The sequence below is a fragment of the Astyanax mexicanus genome, chromosome 9 (assembly GCF_023375975.1).
Source record: "Astyanax mexicanus isolate ESR-SI-001 chromosome 9, AstMex3_surface, whole genome shotgun sequence".
In the NCBI taxonomy this organism is placed as follows: domain Eukaryota; kingdom Metazoa; phylum Chordata; class Actinopteri; order Characiformes; family Acestrorhamphidae; genus Astyanax; species Astyanax mexicanus.
This window is the reverse complement of record NC_064416.1, coordinates 43,733,592-43,759,571: the sequence shown is the minus strand read 5'-3', so window position 1 is coordinate 43,759,571 and position 25,980 is coordinate 43,733,592. Positions and strand designations below refer to the sequence as shown.

At 36.5% G+C, this 25,980-nt stretch overlaps 1 protein-coding gene across 1 annotated transcript in view; it reads right to left on the bottom strand.

Annotated features, from left to right (window-relative positions):
* The window catches only part of slc12a1 (solute carrier family 12 member 1), a 70,317-nt gene extending 50,706 nt beyond the window's left edge, over window positions 1–19,611 (bottom strand). Inside the window, exons 1-5 of the mRNA XM_022687019.2 lie at window positions 19,139–19,611; window positions 12,761–12,904; window positions 10,217–10,292; window positions 2,439–2,534; window positions 1,066–1,205 (exon numbers count right to left, since the gene is read on the bottom strand). Coding sequence (XP_022542740.2) covers window positions 1,066–1,205; window positions 2,439–2,534; window positions 10,217–10,292; window positions 12,761–12,904; window positions 19,139–19,381 — 699 coding nt within the window. The 5' untranslated portion in view covers window positions 19,382–19,611. The remainder of the gene's footprint in view (window positions 1–1,065; window positions 1,206–2,438; window positions 2,535–10,216; window positions 10,293–12,760; window positions 12,905–19,138) is intronic.
* Window positions 19,612–25,980: the final 6,369 nt, after the last annotated feature.

Here is a 25,980-nt window from a genome sequence, read left to right as displayed (position 1 = left end):
ACACACACACAGCACACAAATACTGAAACACCATATCGGCACCACTGATCGTTTAATATGCAAATGAAATCTTATTTCATGATTAAATGATGTCTGATGTTCTTACAGGGGCCCTGGGAATATGACTAATGACTATAACTAAGAATATTACTTTCACTGTAACCAGACCTGCAGCTTTTATTATTTTATCATGACTTTAATTTGATTAAAGTAACAGAATTAGGTCAGAATTATACAACAGTTAGTTCCGACCTCACAATCTGATTGGTTGAGAAAATGCGCAGTCCGTGTTAAAGCATATTCATTATACATCTTTTAAAGGTCTTTTAATTTTCTTTATTTATTTTGCGAATAACAGACTCCCTCCCGTGTTCTATTCCTTAAATAACTCCAGTGTAAATAAATCCAGTGAATCACAGAATTTTCACACATACTGATAGTGTCTCTCTTATATTGTGTATTATGTATTGGGCTGCTCGCACAGAGCCAGAGCATCCGGACCCATCAGCGTTTTCTATGGACCGGATATAGAAGCAGCGTAGTATTGAGTGTAGTGCTGAACACAGGGTATGTACAGGAGTTGGACAATGAAACTGAAACACCTGGTTTTAGACCACAAAAATTTATTGTGGTGACGGACAGTTCTGGTGGAAACAGGAGAGTTGAGGTGCACATTGAATTCTGCGTGATTTGATCAGCCGTGGTTTTAAGTTTTTTGGATACAATCCGGGTTAGCACCCGAACATCCCTTTCAGACAGCTTCCTCTTACAGCGTCCACAGTTAATCCTGTTGGATGTGGTTGGTCCTTCTTGGTGGTATGCTGACATTACCCTGGTTACCGTGGCTCTTGATGCATCACAAAGTCTTGCTGTCTTGGTCACAGATGCGCCAGCAAGACGTGCACCAACAATTTGTCCTCTTTTGAACTCCGACGATTTTATATAGTCCTAGGTTATTTGTTTTGGGTGATGAATCAGTTTTATGAGGTGTAGATAAAAGCACTAGTTGGGAGGGAGGAGGATTATATTTAGATTATTATAACAGTTTTAAAGGCTGTGTTGTACCTTCAGCAGATCCACCACCGTCTCAGAAAAGCCCACCACGTACATGGCCACAGCTACAGCGTTAGCAAAGGCGAAGATCAGGCCGATGGAGCCCCCGAACTCCGGGCCCAGACTGCGCGAGATCAGATAATATGCCCCCCCTGCAGGAGGATAAGCCCAGAGTTAAACAAGACAGCAGATTTAAGGTGCAGTATAGATATACTGAACCAGCAGCTCATGAAAGTAGTATTGAACAAACATGGTATGATAAAAAAAACTTTTGCAATAATATGCCAAAATATAGAAGTTGAGAAATCATGCTATTAATGTATTATTTAGGCCATTCGTTATATTACCACCAACAGCCACAATAATATTAGCAGAATTAACACAGTTATATAAAATATATATATATATATATATATATATATATATATATATATATATATATATATATATATATTTGTATTATAAAACATTACAATATTAGACAATGCTCTCATTAAAAAGAAATATAAGCAATTCCAGTGCATTTAAAGTCACTTTCTATTAAACATTATTTAAAAAAATTAGAATAAATTACATTAAACACTGTAATCAATACCAGCCCTGATCCATGTTGCATGTCGCGTGCTCAGGCATGGGTTTTAAACCTGTTTCCGTCAATTAAAATTACAATCTAATTTTATAAGGGCAAAGAGAGTTTTCAGAGAATTGTTTCAATAAAATACTGGAAAAAATGAATAATGTCTCTTCTAATATTTGTTTATAATTAAGACTATACTGATAACATCCTTTCAAAGATATACAAAAAATATAAAAAAGAAAATCTATATACATATACATATATATATATTTTTTATTATATTCTTTTTATTTATTGTTTAATAAATCATTCCCTTTGCAAACATAGATCTGATACATGCATTCTGCATATATTTTAGTTATTTTGTTTAAGTAAAAAAATAATTTGAAACAAAAATGTGTATTTTAAACAATTGCAGTGCATTAAGAAAAACTAAAGGAAAACTTTGTGTAATATACTTTATACAAATATCTTCATATATTTATTTTCCTTATTTTACAAAGCACTTAAATTGTTTGTACAGCAAAATGAATATAATTTTTCAGCTTTTTGACATCTGACAGCTGTAGTTGGAACGACTCAGATGAACTGCAGTTCTTGCAAATGTTTGGTGGAACTTAGGTTTTGGAAAAACACCTGAGTAGCTGAATGATGATTCAGAATGTGTGATTAGTAACGTGGTTAACTACAAAATTTCCAACCTTGCAAACTTACTTATTTAGCAACTACATTTTTGGGAAACACACCCCAGGTGTTCTGTCTTTTACTGTGTGTGTGTGTGTGTGTGTGTGTGTGTGTGTGTGTATACCTCCTCGGACCACTCCGTTTGTACAGATAGCAGACATGGAAATGCAGGTTAGGGTAGTGACCACACAGCTTAGTAAAATGATAATAATCCCCAATCCTGAAACAACAAACATCACAATTCATTAACATGTTTTCCTCTCACAGCTCAGCTACACCAATCAAAACTCTAATACTCCAGTTTTCCCAGTGTAGTTATATCCAGTTAGCTAGACCTCCCCATCACATGATGCTACCAGTGTTGGGATGGTCAGGAGTATCATGCCTTTCCCAGTGTTGTGCGTGAACGAGTTCAAAAGAGCGCAACACATTTTTTAATAAAGAACTTGAATGTGAATTAGTTCAGAATTAGAGAGCGACCAACGGCGAAAGCGCGGAGCTCGAGGGCGAGAGAAACAGAGACCAACGACGAAAGCACGGAGCGCGAGGGCGAGAGAGAGAGAGACCAACGACGAGAGCATGGAGCGCGAGGGAGAGAGACCAGCGACGAAAGCGCGGGCGCGCGAGAGAGAGAGACCAACGACGAGAGCACGGAGCGCGAGGGCGAGAGAGAGACCAGCGACGAAAGCGCGAGGGTGAGAGAGAGAGAGAGACCAACGACGAGAGCACGGAGTGCGAGGGCAAGAGAGAGAGAGACCAACAACGAGAGAATGGAGTGCAAGGGAAGAGAAAGAGAGACCAACGATGAAAGTGCGAGGGTGAGAGAGAGGGAGAGAGAGAGAGAGAGAGACCAACGATGAAAGTGCGAGGGTGAGAGAGAGAGATACAGATGTAAAAGCATTTACGTCACAACTCGTCAATTTGTGCTTCAAAAATGTTTAATATGCCCGAATGTAGTATCTTTTCAGATGGTGTTTACATGATTTCCTGGTTTCCTTTTTTCTGGTAAAACTGACTCCACATAAATGCAGCTTTAGAAAAGTCAGAAACAAAACAGTTCACTGACAAACAGAAACAGACCAGAAAAGGGACAGAACAGGATAATTAGAGATTTCTGAACCACCATTTTTTTAGGTGACTGTGATGATTTAGCCTGAGAGTTCAATCTTCATTTCTTGTTTAATACAATTGTACTGCTTAAGATTTTTGAGTTTTAAGGTCACTGAAACTTTTAAATGACTAGATTGTTTAAACTTCAATTACTAAGTCTCATCAACCTAAAAATGTATTCTATGAAATGTATATTGTAAGTTCTACTCACTTCTCCTTAGGACCAACATAAAAGTTTAACAATCTTATTCATGGAGTGGGTGCAACTATATATTTTTGTTAATTTAAAAAAAAGTTAGCAACTGAGAACTGGAAATTTATGGCTATTACCTATCTGTATTTACTGTCAGTCATATCAGCTTGTGATAATTCAAATGTGACCAGCTGAGCAGCAAAACACAGTAACTTGCTCTTATAACCTACAACACGGAGGACAGGCAGGTAACTATTATACAACACATGCAGTATATAAATCCCAAAATAAGGCAGCCTATGAGGAATGACTACACACTGATGGTAATTGAGAAATGGGAGGACACGCCCAATATGCAAATAGCGTGAGCAACATCAGAAAAAAAAAAAACCTGCAGAATTGCTCAGTAGACCCCATTTAACTAAAGAGTCAAACTGAGCATGTGCAGTAGTGCTGAGTAGTTGGCTTGACCTCAACTAGGGTTCAACTAAAGATTGTACACATATTATTTATGTTTGCAACACATATTATTTAGTTAAACTTGAACTTTTTTATATTAAACTGAATAAGTATTCTAAAGACTAGCATTAAAAAGCATTTTTACATTATGATTTCCCAAAACAAAAATAAACAACAACAACAAAAAACAAAACACCCCACACCATCAACCTCACCACCTATCCCAAATACCCAACTAGAGTTACCTTATGGTTAAAAAAAAAAACACGCAGCAGGAGAGCTCATGCTTAGATTAGGTTAACAATTCTGCACACTAAAATGTGCAAGAAAAATAATGTTGAAGCTTCACTCAGTCTAAGGTGATGATTTACATACTTTCAAAGTGAGATAACACTGGCATACCTGTCAAGTTTTAGATTTAAAAATAAGGGATATTTTCCTCCGTCCACTTATAGCCGTCCCACCAGCCCAACGAAGGTTCAGTATCCCTTACATTTTAAGACAGTTTTACAAAAAATCTAAAATAACCACATGTGAACCACTTACACACTACAATTAGATTATCAGAATCTGATAGGTCTACCTCTGTTGACACCGAAATGTTGTGGACATTCCTACATATGTCATTCTTTTAATACAGCCAAATTAAAAACCCTTTAAACTGAACAAAGGGTGCACAAATTCTGCAAAATGACTGTTGGTGACCTAAAAATAGTATTATGAGGTTTTACTAAAAGGACAGTAAAATTAATCCTAAGGGGCCTACACAATTACTAATCTTTAATTGATACTTCTTTCTTTTGATCACTCCACCCCTGATCAGTTCAGTTTGGGTCTTTCCCACACTGACCCTCCTCTGCGCTCCGCTGATTGGCTGTTTCTTCTGAAAGCCGGTACTTTCTCCTTGAACCGGCACCACGATTGGTTAAGAGACACAGAGCGGTCAGTGCCCCGTATCCTTAATAATAAAGTTTTTAAAATTTTAATATAATACGGGAAATTTACGGGAAAATACTAATACGGGAGGACGGCGGGAACGAGGAGTAAAATATGGTAGTTTCCCGGCCAAAACGGGAGACTTGACAGGTATGCACTGGGTTCCAAATTTCGTAAAATATTTTTGTTGATCTTCTAAGAGAATGCTTAATCTTTTCTAATTTAAGAAGTAGTAAAAGGTCACTGAGACGGTGTATAAATTAAGGTTGGTAGGCCGATTACCAATAGTTAGAGCAACTTTTAACAAGAAACCTAATAAAGTTAGGTAGGCAATTAGTGTGCTTTAGTTATAGAATAATTCAATATTTTTGTTCAGCTGACCTAAAAATCTCATTATTTTTATTTTTTTATTTTTTACAGTATATCAGCTCTTTTACCAGCTGCTGAGGTATAAGTTCCAATGCATGTCAGCTCTGTTAGCCTGCTAGCTCCAGTGTAAAACTAATAGAAGCAAACTTCACACAACCAATATGTGTTGTCTGATGCTCTACATTTGGGCTAAAGGGGAGGAAAACGGATGGAATTAGATTTTTTTTTTGCAGAGCTATTGCTTTAATGAGCTCGTGCTGGTATAAATCTCTTTTGGCTGGGGGTCACTTCACACTTCACACTTTGTGAAAAGCGGAGCGGAACAGCGGGCGTCTCTGACGGGCCATTACGACTGCGCTCTGAGCCCGGGGCTTTTACTCGCTCACTCAGAGCGGATAGCGAGCGTTAGCCACTACAGCGCCTTTCAGCCTGCCATTAGTTTTACACCATAAAACTGAGCGACAGCCCGCAGCTACAGACAGGCCGCCTCCACCCGGCTGAAGGTGTGAAAGAATGACTCTCTAAATTAACCTTTACACACATAGCTGTTCAACCGAGCGTAAATAACTCCGCTCATTAGAGATGCTGCACTTACAGCACCGTCCACACACTGCAATCAGATACAGACTTATAAAACTGCTGCTGATCTACAACTACAATCAGCTTCAGATCAACACTATAAATCTGTAAACTGTGTGAGAATGATAAACCAGGCCTGAGTCACGAACTGAGTGTTGATGATCAAACACTAACAGAGAAAGTGTAAAATATTCCTAATAAAGTTAATAACAATAATATCCAGAATAAAGTTCTAATAACATTAATAATCAGATCAAAGTTCTAATAAATAAATATTGAGAATAAAATTCTAATAACATAAATGTCCAGAATTAAGTTCTAATACCATTAATATCCAGAATAAGCTTCTAATAACATTAATTTCCAAAACAAACTTTTAATAACATTAACATCCAGAATGAAGCTCTGATAACATTGATATTCAGAATAAAGTTCTAATACAATTAATAACCAGAAAAAAGTTCTAATACCCTCAATAACCAGAATTAAGTTATATTACCATTAATATTTTGAAGAAAGTTATAATACCATTTATGTCCACAATAAAGTTCTAATAGTAATAAAATCCAGAATAAAGTATTAATTATAATAATATCCAGAATGTAGTTCTAAATTTTTCTTTATTAATATAAAAAAAATAATGCTCTAAAGGCAGTATTATTGATTGTCTGATTTGCATATTAAGAGTGTCTGCATACCAAAATACACGGAAACATCAACACCTATAGCGCTGCAGAGGCGGAAATTACCACAATAAAAACGTTTTTTTTTTTTTTTTTTTAGAAAATGTTAGAAAATGTTTATCCATATCCCACCCAATATTAGAAACAGGTGGATTTGTCCCCCCCAAAAATGATCGTTTCGCTCAGATCAGCTGTACTATTAATGAGGAGACAGACCGGACCAATCACGGAGCCGGTTCAGATATTAAGTCCCGCCTCTCAATAGATTGGCAGAAACAGCCAATCTTGCTGGTTTTGCCGCGTGTTGGAGGAGAGGCAGTTTGCTGGGGAAGTGTTGGGGAAGCCCCGCCCCCTCGCTGTGAGATTTTGCAGCGGGATCGGGGACGAAGCAGCTTCAGCTGATTTTAAAACAGATCTGGATATACGGAGATTTTTCTAAAAGAAAGGTAACGGTAGGCTAACCACGTAAACTGTGACGATATGTTTCTGATAGCTGGTTAAAAATACACGTCTCTGAATCAGCACACAGATTAAACCCACTGTGATTAATAAACTGCAGCTGTGTTAGTGAGTTAGCTTAACTTTGGAATTAGCTAGATTGGGAATTAAGGTTTAAGAAAAAATAAACTATATATGTAATGTTCAACTTGCCCTGTACCTGATCAGCTAATCACTGTTTCATTTTCAAACTGTGTTTATTAATTTAGGATTACAGGACTTACTGTGAGCTATAATGAACGAAAATTCATTTAGCTAACTAGTTATCTAGAAGCTGCATGTAGTGGATAGCCAGAATTTAGTACAGTACTTTATGTTTGTAGTTTAAAGCAGTTTCTTAACCCTGATCATCACTGACCCAAAATAGTGTTTTCCACCTGATCCAGCTGATCAGCTAATAAACAGTCCTTTACTGAGTTTACCTGTTAAAATCCTTTAGCCCCCTATGGATCCTAAATTATTCATGTATATCCAGCAGTGTATTAAACACATCATACCACCACTTACTCTATGAAATGCCTTTAAAGCAGAGGAAGCTGTAGAATATGGAGAACAGTGTTAATATGCAGTAGAATATGTAAGAACTGGGTTGAGAAACACTGCTGTAAAGTGACTTCTGTTCATTTGTAGTTCACAGTAAGACCACATGTCCTGACGTTTATAAAAATCTAGATGAAACGTAAATGTTACATTCTTTTAGATAAAAGGACACCATCTTAAGAAGAGCTCCCAGTAGAAAAAAAATAAAAGCGCAGGAGAAAATGTAAATATACGACAGAATTGACATGCCAATACATCATAATAATAATAACCAAATCTGTTATATTATTTTAAATATTAGGTGATAACTGATCATTTTTGTCATATGTATATAATTCAGACATTGCATGCATAATTTCTTCTAAAAACAGTAACTGTAACTTGGAGTAACATGTTTAGGTTGTTAAATCACCTTATAATAATAATTTACTTTTAATTAAAAGTAATTTCCACAAATGTTGTTCTAGGAAACTGTAGGGTGGGCTTGGGTTCATATTGGCAAATGTGTCCCCCCCCCAATATCAAACCCGCTCCTACGCCCTTGCTAATAACATTATTATCCAGAACAGAGTTCTAATAACATTTAATATTAAGTTTAAATTCATGTTCATAATAATATCCAGAATCATATTCTAATAACATTAATACCCAGAATAAAGCTCAAATAGCATTCATATTTAAAATGAAGTTCTAATAAAATAAATATCCATGCTTACTTTTTTAATAACAATAATATCTAGATCAAAGTTCTAAAAACATTTAATATCAACAATACATTTCTGTTTATGTTAATATCTAGAATAAAATTCTAATGACATTAATATCTAGAATAAAATTGGAATAAAATAGTTATCCAGAATGAAGTTTTAATTAAGGCTACACAATATTAGGTGAAAAAAAAACCCTGATAATGTGCTATTTTGTCTTTCTGATTCATATATTGCGATACATTGCAAAAATACAGTGATTTTCAGTAGAGTTGTAGTCTGGTGTAAATGGTTGATGTTGGATTTTGAGACCCTGCTCATGCTGCATTGTGATTATTGCACTTGCACCATGGATGATGACGTTCCTTAAACAATATATTGTGCAGCCCTGGCTTATCCAGAATAAAGTCCTAATAAGATTAGGGGTTTGTGAAAGAAACTAAGCATCACACATAAAGTACCAGTCAAAAGTTTGGACACAAAACCTGAACTAAACCTGATGAACTGAGATGAGCTGGAAAAGCAGCAACTATTGTTCAGCACCTCCAGAAACTCCTTCCTTCAAGACGCTGAGAAAACTATTCCAGATGACTCTCCCTCATGAAGACACTGAGATTAAAATTAAAACCAAGAGTCTGAAGATCTGTCCTCAAAGATACATGTTCTACTTAGAAGAATCTAAAGTATAAAACATATTCTGGTTTGGTTTAACACTTTTTATTTACAGAATAATTCTGCATGTGTTCCTGTAGAGCTTTAATATAGTCTTAAATATTAAATTTTAATAAAAAATATATATATTATAAGATACTTTTGACTGGTACTGTATAAGACTCTTAATTACAATGAAACCTCTCAATTTAGGGAGATCTTAACACTACAGTGCTTTTTTTTTTTTTAGGTCTATGGACCCTAAAGAGCAGCTATTATCTTCATGTGCACTTCCCACCTGCAGCGAGACCCCCCCTCCACACATACACACACACACTCCGACTCACACTGCCCAGGTACCCTTCCTGCAGGTCTGACCTCAGTCTGAAGGGCACACACTGAAATATTCCACTGCACAGATCACACATCTCCAAATCCCCCCTGGACTGTACTGAACTGGCGGCCCCTCACTCCCCGTCCCCGTCTGACGTATTAAAGGTGAATATCCTGAGGGGCGTTCTGATACATTGGTTTTAGGGAGGTGGAATAGCTGTTTAAAGGGACACTAAACCCCATTTAAACCCCTTGGGATGAGTAGTTTGTGAGGGGCACTGGGTGATGTATGGGTTTAGAGACGGGAGAGCTGATTTGGATGAGCAGTGTGCCTCTGATAGAGGTGAGACCAGAGACTGTAAAAAAGATGGACGCCGTGTATCTGTTCCCATTCATTCAATGAAAATGAAGCTAAAATCTTCCGCCATGTTGGCGATCCTGAAACCCAAGTCTGTAGAGCGCAGTAGAGACCAGAGGAGGGAGGAAGACTGTGGAGAGACAGCCTACTCATTTAAATAACCCCGCCCCTGAGGGCTGCCTCCACAGAGCTCACACAGTCATTGGCCCCGCCCCGGCTAGGTGTAACCCAGCCCTTTTACAATAACCACAACTTTTTTTAATAATAGAGCTGAATAAAGTTTAAAAAAACAAATTCTGTGGAGATATAAAAATTAACCAATATAAGCACTAGCTTATAGAGGTTACACTAGCTGCTGCATTTAAATGATGGAGGTAGAATTACAGTATATTGTTAAAAAAATCGTGATTAAAAGTTGTCTGTTTTGCCATTGAAACCTATGGGGATGGGTGGGGTTACACAGCTTTCTGAAACCGAACAGCTTACCGACTCCTGCTTGTCCAAACACCCAGCTGAGACGAATGAACAACATCACCCCCCAGATGTTCAGCATACATCTCACCTTTAGAGCAAGACAACAGACAACATCATCAATTGAACATGTTCACCAACAAACGACAACCAATAAGAAGATGAGATGCACTGTAAGCCTGTATAAGTTGAATTTACTTTAAAAAATGAGGAAACCGGTTGCCTTAAAAATGTTAAGTAATCAGAAATGTAAACGTGAGTTAGCGTAACTAACATCAAGTTATTACAACTAAAGGAGAACTTGATTTATTTTTAAGGTAGTCTATAGGGGGAATCACTACACACTGATGGTGAGTGTTAGTCAGAAACTGTTGGACACACCCAGTATGCAAAAAGATTGTGACAGAAGCCAATGGAAAAGAAGCTGTTAATGGCAACAGACTAAATTAAAGATTATTATAAGATGGTTCAACTCAAAGATCTCAGTTTGAATAGTACAGTATATGTGCCCACAAATGTTTAACTAACTTAAAAAAGTTGAGTATTGTTTAGAAATCTCCAAATTTATGAAAAACAGACTTAAATCATTTATAAACAAAAAAAAATAATAACTGTAGCAACTAGAGCTCTTAATCTGACGCCTTACTAGGATCTGAACTCACAGCCGCTTGTCTCTTTTCAGAACAAAGACAGAAAGTTGAACATTTACTTTTTTGCTCTTTCTTGGACAAAGTAATGTACACAGTCTCACAGCTCTACTGTATGATGGGATAACTAATCATTTTGAGTTGACCTGATTTTGAATGTTTGACTGGTGTCACGCAGAAATTGATTTTCTTTTTCAGCACATTTTACAATAGTTAATAGTTAATAATGAACATTAGATCCACATTAGTATTCTTCTCCATGTAATACTTGTGCCCCTGTTGTCATGGTGAAAAAAAGCTGTGTATAGTGTCCATGGGTTTGTATTGGGTAGGTTATTATCAGATTGTGAGAAACATCTTTACTAGAATTCATAAAAAAAAAAAAACATTTATATATATATTTTAGGTCTTTTATTGTTTTAATACTGATGATTTAGGCATACAGCTCATGAAAACCCAAAATTCCTACCTCACAAAATTAGCATATCATGAAAAGGTTCTCTAAACGAGCTATTAAACTAATCATCTGAATCAACTAATTAACTCTAAACACCTGCAAAAGATTCCTGAGGCTTTTAAAAACTCCCAGCCTGGTTCATTCCTCAAAACCGCAATCACGGGTAAGACTGCCGACCTGACTGCTGTCCAGAAGACCATCTTTGACACCCTCAAGCGAGAGGGTAAGACACAGAAAGAAATTTCTGAACGAATAGGCTGTTCTCAGAGTGCTGTATCGAGGCACCTCAGTGGGAAGTCTGTGGGAAGGAAAAAGTGTGGCAGAAAACGCTGCACAACGAGAAGAGGTGACCGGACCCTGAGGAAGATTGTGGAGAAGGGCCGATTCCAGACCTTGGGGGACCTGCGGAAGCAGTGGACTGAGTCTGGAGTAGAAACATCCAGAGCCACCGTGCACAGGCGTGTGCAGGAAATGGGCTACAGGTGCTGCATTCCCCAGGTCAAGCCACTTTAGAACCAGAAACAGCGGCAGAAGCGCCTGACCTGGGCTACAGATAGCACAGAAGCAGCACTGGACTGTTGCTCAGTGGTCCAAAGTACCAGAGTAATGAAGGTGCCAGAGTCTGGAGGAAGACTGGGGAGAAGAAAATACCAAAATGCCTAAAGTCCAGTGTCAAGTACCCACAGTCAGTGATGGTCTGGGGTGCCATGTCAGCTACTGGTGTTGGTCCACTGTGTTTTATCAAGGGCAGGGTCAATGCAGCTAGCTATCAGGAGATTTTAGAGCACTTCATGCCTCCATCTGCTGAAAAGCTTTATGGAGATGAAGATTTCATTTTTCAGCAGGACCTGGAACCTGCTCACAGTGCCAAAACCACTGGTAAATGGTTTACTGACCATGGTATTACTGTGCTCAACTGGCCTGCCAACTCTCCTGACCTGAACCCCATAGAGAATCTGTGGGACATTGTGAAGAGAAAGTTGAGAGACGCGAGACCCAACACTCTGGATGAGCTTAAGGCCGCTATTGAAGCATCCTGGGCCTCCATAACACCTCAGCAGTGCCACAGGCTGATTGCCTCCATGCCACGCCGCACTGAAGCAGTCATTTCTTCAAAATGATTCCCCACCAAATATTGAGTGCATAACTGAACAGAATTATTTGAAGGTTGACTTTTTTTGTATTAAAAACACTTTTATTTTATTGGTCGGAGATTGGTTTAGATTTTTTCTGTACTCTTTTGCCAAAATCATCAATATTAAAACAATAAAAGGCTTGAACTACTTTAGTTGTGTGTAATGATTCTAAAATATATGAAAGTCTAATGTTTATCAGTACATTACAGAAAATAATGAACTTTATCACAATATGCTAATTTTTTGAGAAGGACCTGTATGTATATATATATATATATATATATAGCTACAGTCTCTCATTGTGTGTTTGTGCACTTACCAGGACCCCCTTGATCCAACCAAATTTAACCATGCCTCCACTGTCCTCTGGAGGTGCGATGGCCTCAATATCATCATTCTGCAAACCATCACTGCCCTGCCCATCACTGTCGTCCACTGTGTCCGGCAGATCCAAATCCACACTCTGAAAAACAAACAAACAAACAAACAATTTATTTTAATTTATTTATAAAACAGAGCCACTAATTAATGTGTAATGTGGCCTTTGTCCAATGTAAAGTCATGCTGCGCTCAGATGAATAATTAATTTAATGCATCTCATGGGTTTTTGGGAAAAACAGAAAACAGGTTTATAATTTTCATGTGTTTTCAGAGCAGATGAAGTACTAAAGTGAAAATCCTTCTCAGGGACAGATGAGCTACACTGTAATAAAGAGCATGTTCAGCACTTTCTATTAGAGCTGTAGTTTCTATCAGAATCAGTATCTAAACTCTTATACTGTCTTCAGGTTATCAGGACCCATTTTCTGTTAATAAAAATGCTAAAAAATGTTTTAACTAAGATTCATTGATCTTGGCTCATTTTCTGTGAGGAACATAAATAAAAAAAAAAATTCAATTAAACTAAAAAAAAGACCCTAGAAGGCTTACAGCACCTGTTGTTTAGAAGATAAAACAGAAGATAAGATAATAGGAACAATAAAGTTAAGTTTTTGTAGTTAGTTAAGTACTTTTGTCCAGTGTTGCCCCTCTTTGTTATATAAGTATTTGTAAATATGTTTAACATTAGCTTATTTTAAATACATTTTGTATGATCGGTTTTATGAATAAAATTGGTTTACTTTTCAGTTTTTTCTTTCATATTGCATCTTATTCTTTTCATAAAATCTATGCCTTATTATCTTTTAAAATTACTTTTTATTCTCGAATTTTCATGTAATAGTACATCCTTAATTGTTTTTAGAACATTCATGACACGTTTTTACTGCATTATTTTATGATTTCTGATTTTTTAATTAGATTTTTATAGCTTAATATTTTACATTTTAGTTCCAATCATCTCTTATTGAGCACTTTCAGTTTATTAAAAAAAAAAAAAATTGGGTCAGTTTCCAAGACAGGGATTCAGCCAAGTAAAATTTAGTCTTGGTCTTTAGACTCAATCTGTAAAACTGATATATTTAATTAAATATCTTTAAATCAGCTTAATTATTACCTTTTAATTGTATTATGTCTTTCATCTATCATTTTAATCAGCTCTAGACTTTGCTGCTTGTGTTGTTTGCGTACTATTTATTTACCTATAGATACTGTTGGTTTTGCTGGCAGCAGGTCACGCATCTCTGAATCAGCGCCACGTCCAGGCCTCGTTTGCATTAATTAGCCCATTCAGGGTGAACAGATCAATGCGTTAGCCCCGGGAGATCGTTACTCATAAACTAAGTGTTTTCTCTCCGGCTTTTACATCAGAATTGCAGCGAGCTGAGCTATTGATCTGAGTTAAAGCAGCGCGCCCGGGCTGGGTCATCATTACTGCTCCTTTATTATGTTGGTTAGAAGCAGGCAGAGCGGCTCAGCAGTTCAATGTGTTTGCTTTACTCCGCAGTTAGAGTCACAGAGAAGAAAGCTAATGGTTTAATATGGAATGCCCTCTGGACTTGCCTGGAAAAGTTGAAATGAGCAGTTTCAGTGTTAGACGCTTAAACATTTTATGCACATATTTCTCAGTTGCATTTTTAGCAGTGGATTGATACTGTAGTTTTTTAGAACATTGTACTGTACAAAAGCAGAGGTGGAAATAGTACTGAATAATTGTAATTAAGTAAAAGTACCTTTACTTTTCTAAAATTCTACAAAAGTAAAAGTACCCATCTAAAAATCTACTCGAGTAAAAGTAAAAAAGTACTCCATTTAAAATGTACTTTGAGTAAAAATTACGTAGTTACTTTTAATTATTTGATGTAAAAAAGTGAAAACAAATAATAAATTAAATCATTTTAAATAAACTATTATTCCACATAATAATTTGGACCTTTCAGGCAGTATTTGTTCAGAACACTCCATAAAATAAGTGGTATAGGTTTCTATGATCCATTTTTTTCTTTATTATTAAAACCTTATGGTCATATATTATTGTTTTTTAACTTGTCATTGCTGTGCTTTAACTGCTATTTACATGTTTTTTTTAACATTTAAGTAGATTGTTTAATGATAAAGTACTTAGACCACATGCTTTCTCAGGTTTGATGTGGAAGTTTTGAAAGCTGACAGCTCTGCACGGTGGGGCACATTTTGTATTGCATGAGGACGTTATTGCCTCAGTATTCCACACGCGAGCATCCGCGCCAATTTTTTTTTTTAATTCAGACAATTTTTTTTCCCCAGCATTTTATTTTTTACTCAGTAACGGGGAGTTTTCCAATGTAGTGAAGTAGATTACTTGTGTCAAAATGTACTTGAGTAAAAGTAAAATGAATGTAGTAAAAACTACTTTAAAAATGACAAATTACTCATAAAATCTACTCAATTACAGGAACTTGAGTAAATGTAATTCATTACTTTCCACCTCTGTGCAAAAGTAAAAGTTTAGTTTAGAATTAATATAATCTTTTGCCTTATAGTTTTACACAGCATCAAAGGCTGAATTCAGGCAAAAGTCTCACAGCACATGCAGAATATATAGGGAAGAGTGGGTGATTTGTGCAAAGTTTTTACTTAAAGTGACTTTAAAGTGAGACCATGACATTAATGCTTCCGACAAATATATGTACATATATTTCAGGATGTGGTGCATCCCTGGAAACAGCCACTTTGGATCTGAAATTTAAGAAATACAGCTTTTTTTTTTAAAAGTGGTCTCGTGGCACAACTTGCCCCCCAGTGCGTAAAACAGTATATATTGATCTCAGGATCTGTATTGCTATGTAAAAGCTAGACAAATTAAATACAAAATGTCTATACAAATATAGACAATGAAACAAAGACCCAAGCCACCCTAAGAAAGCTTGGTTAGCTAGTTAGCTAGCTAGCTTAGCAATGGTATGTACAGCTAGCTAGTTTAACATAGTTTACCTACATACAACAATATAAAATTATTAATTTTGCAATAACTCGGGAACTCGTGAACTGTGGTGGCCTGTCAAACCCAGAAAAGACTCCTTAAATGTGTAGTTACCATTGTCTAGTAACTTTTAAAAGCCATATAATTAGTTTGTTAATAATAGTTAGCTGAACTAGCTACCTAAAGGTTAGCCTGTTAGCTTTTTAAGGTCTTTAAGGTTAGTGTGTTAGTCAGAACCCCTATTTAGACTGGATTACATGGGTTGGTAGAGTGAAGTAGTCATTACCAGAGATCATCAGTGATTTTAGCCTAAATGCATAACATGCATAACCTTTTGTTCAACAGGTTGTAACAAAAACCTCAGGTTAATTAATTCTGTGTGAATTGACACAAGTGTAAATAGTCTTTAATATTATGTGGAAAATACGTTTCTAATGCTTTTTCTCAAATGCTGTGGTGTTTATGTATGGCACAGATACAGCAAGTCATTCAAGTCTGTTTTAATAATTCAGTATTTTTAACAAATACTCATTGCACCTATACCAGTTTCTTTAACTGCCACTTCAAGTAAGGCAATGACTGTAAGAACAGGGACACTGTGGTTTTATTCTCTTAGGTTTAATAGAAATAATGCCAAAAGTAATAGAAATAATTAAATGTAAAAAAGTACCTAACCATGTCTAAATCTGAGTTTTATTGGGCTAAATTTTGAACAGCTTATGAAAACACAGCTAAATGCTAACCTTTTGATTCAGATGATTCAGTTGATACAGTGATTTTTTTATGACTGCCTTCTAAGTGAGATAGTCTGGGCAGCAAGCCTCAAGGCATCATTTCTAAAGGTTCAGACACAGCCCATATTGCCAAATTTGAAATGAATAGGATCAATCATCAAGGCTATATTGGAAATTTATATTTACAGTACAGTAAGTGCAAAGTTTCAACAGTAAAAGTGCAGTTTATTTAAGTTCCACTTCCAACTCAGCTACTCCATGTAATAAACAGAAGGGGTTTGATGCAGGTCCTGCATATACAGTGGTATAAAAAAAGTTTGGGCACCCCTGATCATTTTCATGATTTTCTTTAGAAATCAGTGATTTTAGCCCGAATGCATAATGTCATAGTGCATAATGTTTTATGGACTATTTGCTGATCCCAGAAACCAATGATTTATAGAGTAAAATCATGAAAATGAATAGGGGTGCCCAAACTCTTTCATACCTTTGTATATAGTCTGTTTTCTAACAAGGCTGTTATTAACTTTATTTCTAATATATGTTTAAGGCACATCATATTGCAAACAACCCAGCATAGGCACTAGACCTTCAAACCAACCTGGCCCTATGTGAAAAAAGTATTTTCCCTCTAAAATGAATAATCTAGTGGCAACAACTGCAGTCAATCTCTGTGGAGGAATTATGGACACTGTTCTTTGCAGACCATATTGGATGGTCTTTGGGCATGAAAGCCCACTAAAACCCCTTTTTTTTTAGTCATTCAGAGGTAGACTTGCTTCGGGTCATTGTCCAGCTGCAGAACCCAAGTACACCTGAGCTTGAGGTCACAAACTAATGGATGGAAAATCTCCATCAGGATTTTTTGATAGAGAGCAGAATTTATTTAGAGTTCCATCAATTACAGTGAGTTGTCCAGACTCTAAAACAGCAAAGCAGCTTCAGACCATCACACTACCACCACCATGTTTGACCTACAGTATGTGGTTCTTTTTCTGATATTATTTATATGTGAGACCTCAGTTCTTTAAATTTTGGTCTGGGTTCTTTTGTGACCTCCTGAATGAGTTATCCATGCCCTTGTGGAAGAATTTCAGTAGATTTTTAAGGGGGCAAATACTTTTTCACTTTTAACTGCACTGGATACATTGTATTATTATTGTTTTTTTTTGCAAGTGGGATCATGCACCAAAGGATTTCACTCATCTGTACATCTGTACTTACGTGATGTGGTGATGAATTTAATTCGATAAGACACAATGCACTTTTTTTTAAAAGTACTTTTCTACAGGCTAGGTGCACGTATACATTCTCATTAGACAAATACCCAAAACTTGTCGCTTTAAAATAGAAAGATCTGGAGGAACATAACATTATATAATATTCAAGAGGAAGATAGAAGACCACAAGCCATCAAACCAAGATGAAATGTTGGTTATCCAAAAGGTGGAGGAGAATATGATGCCAAGATGCATGAAAACTGTGATTAAAAACCAAGTTTATTCCACCAAATACTGATTTCTGAACTCTAAAACTTTATGAATATGATTTTTTTTTTTTTGCATTATTTGAGGTCTGAAAGCTCTGCATTTTAAATAAATGCTCTAAATGACTATTTTTATTTGGAATTTTTACTTGTGTGATATGACAATGAATCAAATTCAGTTTGACACAATGCACTTTAAAAACAAAAAGTACTTTTTTACATGCTACTGAGAGTGTGCACTTACACATTCTCACTAGAGAAATCCCTAAAACTTGTCGCTTTAAAATAAGAAGATTTTTTTCAGGAAATGATGATAATGATTATGCATCTCATTACAGTTGTGTGGAAACCATGTAATTTCTCATTAGATATCTTGGCAGGAGATCTAAGACGGTGGGATTCTGTGTGATTTTGGAAAGGTATTCTCAGAGCAACTGTAGTTATAATGATTGAGAGTAGACAAGACACACTCTTTTGTACTACAATATTGGAGCTTCTCTTTTTTCTTCAGTCCATTGCGATGTTTCCTACCAAACAGCTCTTTCATTGCCTTCTGTTGCATCTTCAGAGCATCAGCATGTACAGTACAGGCCAAAAGTTTGGACACACTTTCTCTTTTTCAATGCGTTTTCTTTATTTTCATGACTATTTACATTGTAGATTCTCACTGAAGCATCAAAACTATGAATGAACACATGTGGAGTTTTATGTACTTAATAAAAAATGAGCTGAACCTCCACAGTCACCGGACCAGAACCCAATCCAGATTTGAGGTTTGGGGTGAGCTGGAGCACAGAGTGAAGAAGGCAAAGGAGCAACAAGTGCTAATAAACACCTCTGAGAACTCCTTCATCCTTCAAGACTGTTGGAAAACTTTTCATTTCAGGTGGCCACTTCTTGAAGCTCATTGAGAGAATGATGCTAAGAGTGTGCAAAGCAGTTATTAGAGCAAAGGGTGGCTATTAGTTTTGAAGAAACTAGAATATAAAACATGTTTTTAGTTATTTTACCGTTTTTTGTTAAGTACATAAAACTCCACATGTGTTCATTCATAGTTTTGATGCTTCAGTGAGAATCTACAATGTAAATACTCATGAAAATAAAGAAAACGTAGTTCAAATGTTCTTCAATACCTACCTTTTGGAAGACCTCATGGAGCTCCTGCAGTGATGGTCTGATGGCTCTCTGACCGCTCACGCTCCCTGCGTTCCTGTAGAAGTCGATACTCGGCACTCGGTCCAGCGTATCATGGCCAAACGCGCTGACCACCGATGGCCGAATCGTCCGGTGCTCTCCGTTTCCGTAACCGTTACCCGAAAACGATGTCTCCTCATAGAGCGGAGGGTCATCTTTGGACTTCTCAAAAGCTGGGTTCTCCATTGAGAGTCCTTGACTGGTTTAGTTGCTGAACAACTCTGAATGTTCTCCTAATCCTGCAGAAAGCACGGTTGAGGAGCGTTGATGTTGAGTTTCCACACAGCTCAGCTATAAAAAAAAAAATTTTTAAGTATTTTTTTTATTATTTTATTATTTTATCTGAGATCTGGTCTGAAGGTTTCAGGAATGGATTCTAGTTCGGGATTCTAGTTCTTCATGCTGAATGCTAGCAAGGTGTATCCTGAGTTGGTGTTTATATACCTGTCTCTCTCTCCCAGGTGCTCCAGGTGAGGCTCTGATTGGCTTGGGCCCCGCTCGTTCTTGAGCAAGGGGCGCAGAAACGTCCTTGCTCCATCAAAGGGGACGCGAGGCACAGGCTTAAAGTTTAACTCCAGCCATAAAATGCAGGAGAAGATAATGAGTGTCTGAGCTGAGGTGAGGAACATTGATTATTAATGGCACAATGTGAAGTGAGGAGGTGTGTGTGTGTGTGTGTGTGTGTGTGTGTTAAAGGAAGCACATGATGTCCCACATTACTTTATGATTCTGTACCTATCACAGTTCTGCCACTTCAAATGAATCATAAAAGCCGCAGTGGTTAAAAATCACATGTGGGTAAAATCTGGGTTAATCCCATTCAGAGTCAGAGTACTTAAATATATGATTCCAATAAGGAAACTGATAGTTATGTACTGTTAGTGTAATACGAAAATATATAGATGACTTACATCAATAGAGGCAACTTTATACTGCTGTGAAAAAAAAGTGTTGCCTTCAACATAATTATCTGTAAAAGTATGAAAGTTGTTCTTTAGATTGTCTCAACAAAAATGCTCTAAAACGACTAAATCTATTTCCATTGACTTCCACCCATTAAAATCTATGTTTAATGATAAAACTACGTTCAGACAAACACAGAAACACATTTCTGTATATTTCTAAATCAAAGTTTCATATTTTAGAATTGAAACTTAATGCAGTCTTCTGCTTTTCCAACAGACACACAATGTTGATCAGAGTCATCACAAAATACACAGCTCCGAAAAATAAATAAGAAACCCTTCTAAAATGATGAGTTTCTTTGAGCAACTTGCTGAAAGCTGAAAACCTCAGGAATATAATGTTTTGCACCAGTAGTAAAGGCATAAAGTTATCCAAAAGCAGTGTGTAAAACTGGTGGAGAAGAGCATGACAACTGTGATTAAAAAACAGAATATGAATATGAACTTGTTTTCTTTGCATTATTTAAAGTCTGAAAGCTCTGCTTCTTTTTTGTTATTTCATCCATTTCTCTCATCAGCATTTTCTGTAAATAAATGCTCTAAATTACAATATTTTTATTTGAAAATTAGCAAGAAATGTTGTCTGTAGTTTATATAACTAAACAATGTTCATTTTACTCAAACATAAACCTATAAATAGCAAAATCAGAGAAACTGATTCAGAAAATTAAATGGTCTCTTATATTGCATAGTGGTATATTGTGTTTGCTTTTTTGTCATACTTACGTTTTTCAGATTATAACCTTTTCAAAGATAACCTGAGGAAATATTAAAAGTATTTTTTAAATAATTATTTTATTTATTAAAGGAAAAAAACTATTCAAGCCAACCTGACCCCTTGTGAAAAAGTAATTGTTCCTCCCTTCCCATAAATGAACTGTGATTAATCACACTTTTTGGAAAACTTGAGTTTAATTTCACTCCTAACCGCAATCAGACCTGATTACTACCAGACCTGTAGAATCAATAAATCACTTAAATAATAGAACCTGTCTGACAACATGAAGCAGATAAAAAGATCTCAAAAAGCAGCAACATTATTATACCCTGATCTGAAGAAACTCAAAAACAGATGTGAAAACAGTTAGGTCATTGATCATCTATCAGTCTGGAAAAGGTCATAAAGTCATTTCTAAAGCTTTGAGACTCCAGAGAACCACAGTGAGAGCTATTATTCACTATTGTAGAAAACGTGGAACGTTGTTGAACCTCGAGTAACCCTAGTCTACTGAAATTACTCCAAAAGGGCATGAACAACTCATCCAGGAGATCCCAAAAGAACCCACAACAACATTTATTTAAGAACTGCAGGTCTGACTAAAGCCTCAGTATTGACAATGTTCATGATTTAAAAATAAGAAATAAACAGGATTCTTTTGGATTTTTTTGTGTACAGAAATCTGTACATAACTGTGTGGCACACACAGCTTCTACAAAAAAGTCTTCATATCAATGTAGCCGCAAGTCACTTTGGGTCCAACACTGGACTGTGGTGCAGAGGAGCTGTCTTCTCTTGAACTGTGGATTCTCTTTTGTGTTATTTTGCTTCTGTGCACTAAGAAAATGTAAGAAAATTAAGCCAAAACAGATGTAATTGTAAAGAAAGCTTTAATTATTTAACAAAAACACTTTAGTATTTTTTTTAGATACTCTCAAAAATAATTGGACAAAATACCATAATAATAAAAATGAGCTTGGAATAAAAATAAAACCCTTTGCTAACAATGACTGTCTGAAGTCTGGAACCCAATAACATCACTCAATGCCAGATGTTCTCCTTTGAGATGCTTTGCCAGTCCTTTACTGCAGCCTCCTCCTTCAGTTGCTGCTGGATTGTGAGTCTGTATCTCTTTTGTTTTGTCTTTAGTACACTGTATATAAAAAGTTGATGTAAAATTAAATGTTTTGAGAAACCTACTGTATACTAATTTAAGGTCTACGTACTAATCTAAATACTTTGTACTCAATTTCAAGTGCTGTTTAAGATCAATCAATGCACTTTGATTGTTAATTGTTATATGTTTATATGTAGTTAACTAAATTAACTGAATTATAGCAGCTCTACTTGAACTGACATTCCCTAAATTTAAAATGTAACAAAGGCCTTCAGAACTAGACCTTAAACCAGAAATGCTCTTTCATATGATTTCTAGTGAAGTCTACAGCAATCCTGCTTGATAAAATCCATTTTCTATATTTACATTAATGATGGTGCTTCTTAATTGTAGACTTTGACAATGAGCCACAGTTTTTTTTCTTTTTTTTTACGAAAATGTGCCAATCTTAGGGCCCTGTTTTACACCAGGCACGAGGCATGTCACAATGCTTATTGTTACCTAACACTCTGTCACACATTATCCTGTGTCTGTCCTGTGTTTTTCCCTCTTTTAGTGTTCTTAGTTCTTTTAGTTTTGCTTTTTTGAGCACATGGCATTGTTTTGTTACTGTCCTGTCTCCGCCCTAGCCCCGCCCTAGCCCTGCCCTAGCCATTAGTGTTATAAACTTGTGTCTTGTTTGTAACCCCTCCCCCTCATTACCTATCTTCACCTTCCTTGTGTATATATAGCCCCTTGTATGAGTGTTTGCTTGTCGAGTCTTTTGTATCCTTGTCTTCTGTATATGCCAGTTTTGTATTTTGTGTTCTTTTAAACCTCTGTTTCTGTAATCCCATACCTGTCAAGTTTTAGATTAAAAAATAAGGGATATTTTCCTCCGTCCGCTTAAAGCCGTCCCACCAGCCCAACGAAGGTTCAGTATCCCTTACATTTTAAAACAGGTTTACAAAAAATCTAAAATAACCACATGTGAACCACTTACACACTACAATTAGATTATCAGAATCTGATAGGCCTACATCTGTTGACACTGAAATGTTGTGGACATTCCTTTTCTAGATATTAAAAAAAAAGTTAAGATTTCATGTCTTTTTTGGCATAAATGCACTCTTTATATGATATATTCTTTTATTAATTTAATAGATTTAAAATTGAACAAAGAGTGCACAAATTCTGCAAAATCACTGTAGGTGTCCTAAAAATAGTATTATGAGCTTTTACTAAAAGGACATGGACCAGATATGTTCCATCAGTAAAAATTAGTCCTAAGTGGCCTACACAATTAATAATCTTTAATTAATACTTCTCCTTTTGATCACTCCACCCCTGATCAGTTCAGTTAATATCGGTCCTCTCCACATTTCTAGTTAAGCTGAGTCACAAGCTGTAATTTTTTTTATTTTAAAAGGTTTAATCTGTGTGTTTTATTTCGGAGTATTTTTAAGCAGCTATCAGAAAAATCTCATCACAGTTTACATGATTAGCCTCCCGTTACCTTTCTTTTAGAAAAATCTCCGTATATCTATCAGCTGCTCCGACTAGCTACCTGAACTCACAGCGGGGAGCGGGGGTCTTCCCCACACTGACCCTTCTTCGCGCTCCGCAAAACCAGCAAGCTGATTGGCTGTTTCTCCTGAAAGGCGGGACTTTCTCCTTGAACCGGCAGCACGATTGGTTAAGAGACACAGAGCGGTCAGAGCCCTGTCTCCTCAATAATAAAGTTTTTTTAATTTTAATATAATACGGGAAATTTACGGGAAAATACTAATACGGGAAGACGGCGGGAAAGAGGAGTAAAATATGGTAGTTTCCCAGCCAAAACGGGAGACTTGACAGGTATGGTAATCCAGGTCTGTTGTCTTGTTAAATCAGTAAGTGTGCCAAGTTTGTTCATTTCGTGTTCTTAGTGTATTTCTAGTTACTCAGTTTCTTGTTTGTTTAGTTAAACTTAGTTTTCCTAGTCTTTGTCCTAGTTTAATTTATATCCTAGTCTTGTTTTTTTGTACGTTTTTTGCGTTACCCGCGTTTTGTTTTTATTTTTATTTTTGTTTAATAAATATAATTATTATATCTGCACTTATGTCCATCCCTCTCATTCGTGACACACCCTTCCAACAGTCTATTTTCTTATCTTGCACCTGCATTGTTTAAATACCAACAACCCTTGTGAATATATCTGAGCTGATGGGCATGGTAGTCTAAAAATGATGTGTGTTTAGGTCAATTTCTGGCATATTGTTATCTTGACAACAGAAAACACAGATGCGCCACTTTACAACTCGAGCTTGGATCAGGCCCAAAAAATCTGACTCGCCCACTTCATATACTATCATCATGAGCACGAACTCGAATTAAAATATACATGATTTTAGTGAATAGAGCATTACAACTCACTTTTTAACTTCAAATCCATGCTGGCGCTTTCTGATTTCTTTTTTCAGGTTTTGACTTAAACCTCCAGAAACACGTATTTATACTAATTATTTTTTAACTATCTCAGTGTAATTTTTTTTACATTGCTATATTGTGATTATCACACCACAGCATTATATAAAATAAAAACTAGCATTTAAAAACACAGGCCTACATGAAAGACCATTTTCTTTTATAGGTTAACAGCTCGCCTATAGATCGCTAAGGGTGTACTCAAACTAAGCAGGGTTTGGTTAAATCTCCAGCTGTTGCAGCCGGTGCTTTTGCGTGTCTCAGCAGAAGAATCTGACCTCTGTGTTCATGCTGTGAAAGCCAGCAGCCAGCAGCTCTTAACATTGAAGCAGCAATGTTATTTTATTCTTTATTCAGTTTATTGTTGTGTTAAAAGCTGGATTTGTGTACTGCAGCATATTTATTTGTGTGTGTAAGGAGCGGAAGTGTATGTGCACTAAGGTTGCACAATGAGCATGGTGCTCCTGCATGGCTTAGATAGGATTGGAAGGCTGACTGTTGACTGTTGTCAGGGTTTTAATCAGTCAGTGGAGCACCTGTATTTACCGCCACCAATATAGAAAAACACCAGATATTTACCTGAACCCAACATGGCCCAAAGGAAATGGGTAAGAAATCAAGCTGCACAGTGTGTAGTTAACTACTTGTCTATAGATCACTAAGGGTGTACACAAACTGAGCAAGGTTTGGTTAAATAGTGCTGGAGCCTACCCTGCTGTCCTGCACTCACACTACGTTTAAACAATCCGTGCCCGAGCATCCTTACGTCCTACTTAAAGCTGTCCAATAGGGCCGGCGGTGTTCCAGGTTTCAGACTCCACAAACATTAGGTTGGCTACTTGGTTTAAGCCTGATTATTTTATCGAGAGCATCATACCATGGGAATTTATCATTTTCATCTGATGAGCTTCCAGATTGACTAATCAAATCCTGCACCTCAGATACTGCATGCACAGTTTCTTTAGCTTGTCATGACAATGTTCAGTGGATCTTTTGTATCCATGAGTTAGATGGTTCTCACAAATTTGAGTTCTTGTTGTTGTTTCCAGCTATTGCTCTATTTTTTCATCATTTTGTTCCATGATTGGGCATGGATATCACCTACACTGCATGCCATGCGTACCATGCTCAAGTCCTGTGTACTGTGTCCGGGCACAGTTTGAAGCAATCACACCCTAAAATAGGGTCCTGAATTTTTACTCTTACTCGGCCTAATAATGGACACCTTCACTTGCACTGACATCACTTTGAACTGCATCTACAGCACCTATAAACAGATATAAAATGCAAATTCAACGCCTGGAATCATGTCCAGACCATTTGTCACCTTAATTCATTTCAAATTAATTACACCTTAATTCACAAGCCTTAATTCACAAGCCTTAATTCATACATCTGGCCATGAAACTGCTTATTGAGTGATTTGTTCAATTTCTTTTTAGCCTGATAAAATAGAAAATATAGCTTTGCTGTAATTCCTAATCAGTAAATGCAACATTATTTTTGAAATCCCTTTAAAAGTCTGCACTTAAATCACATC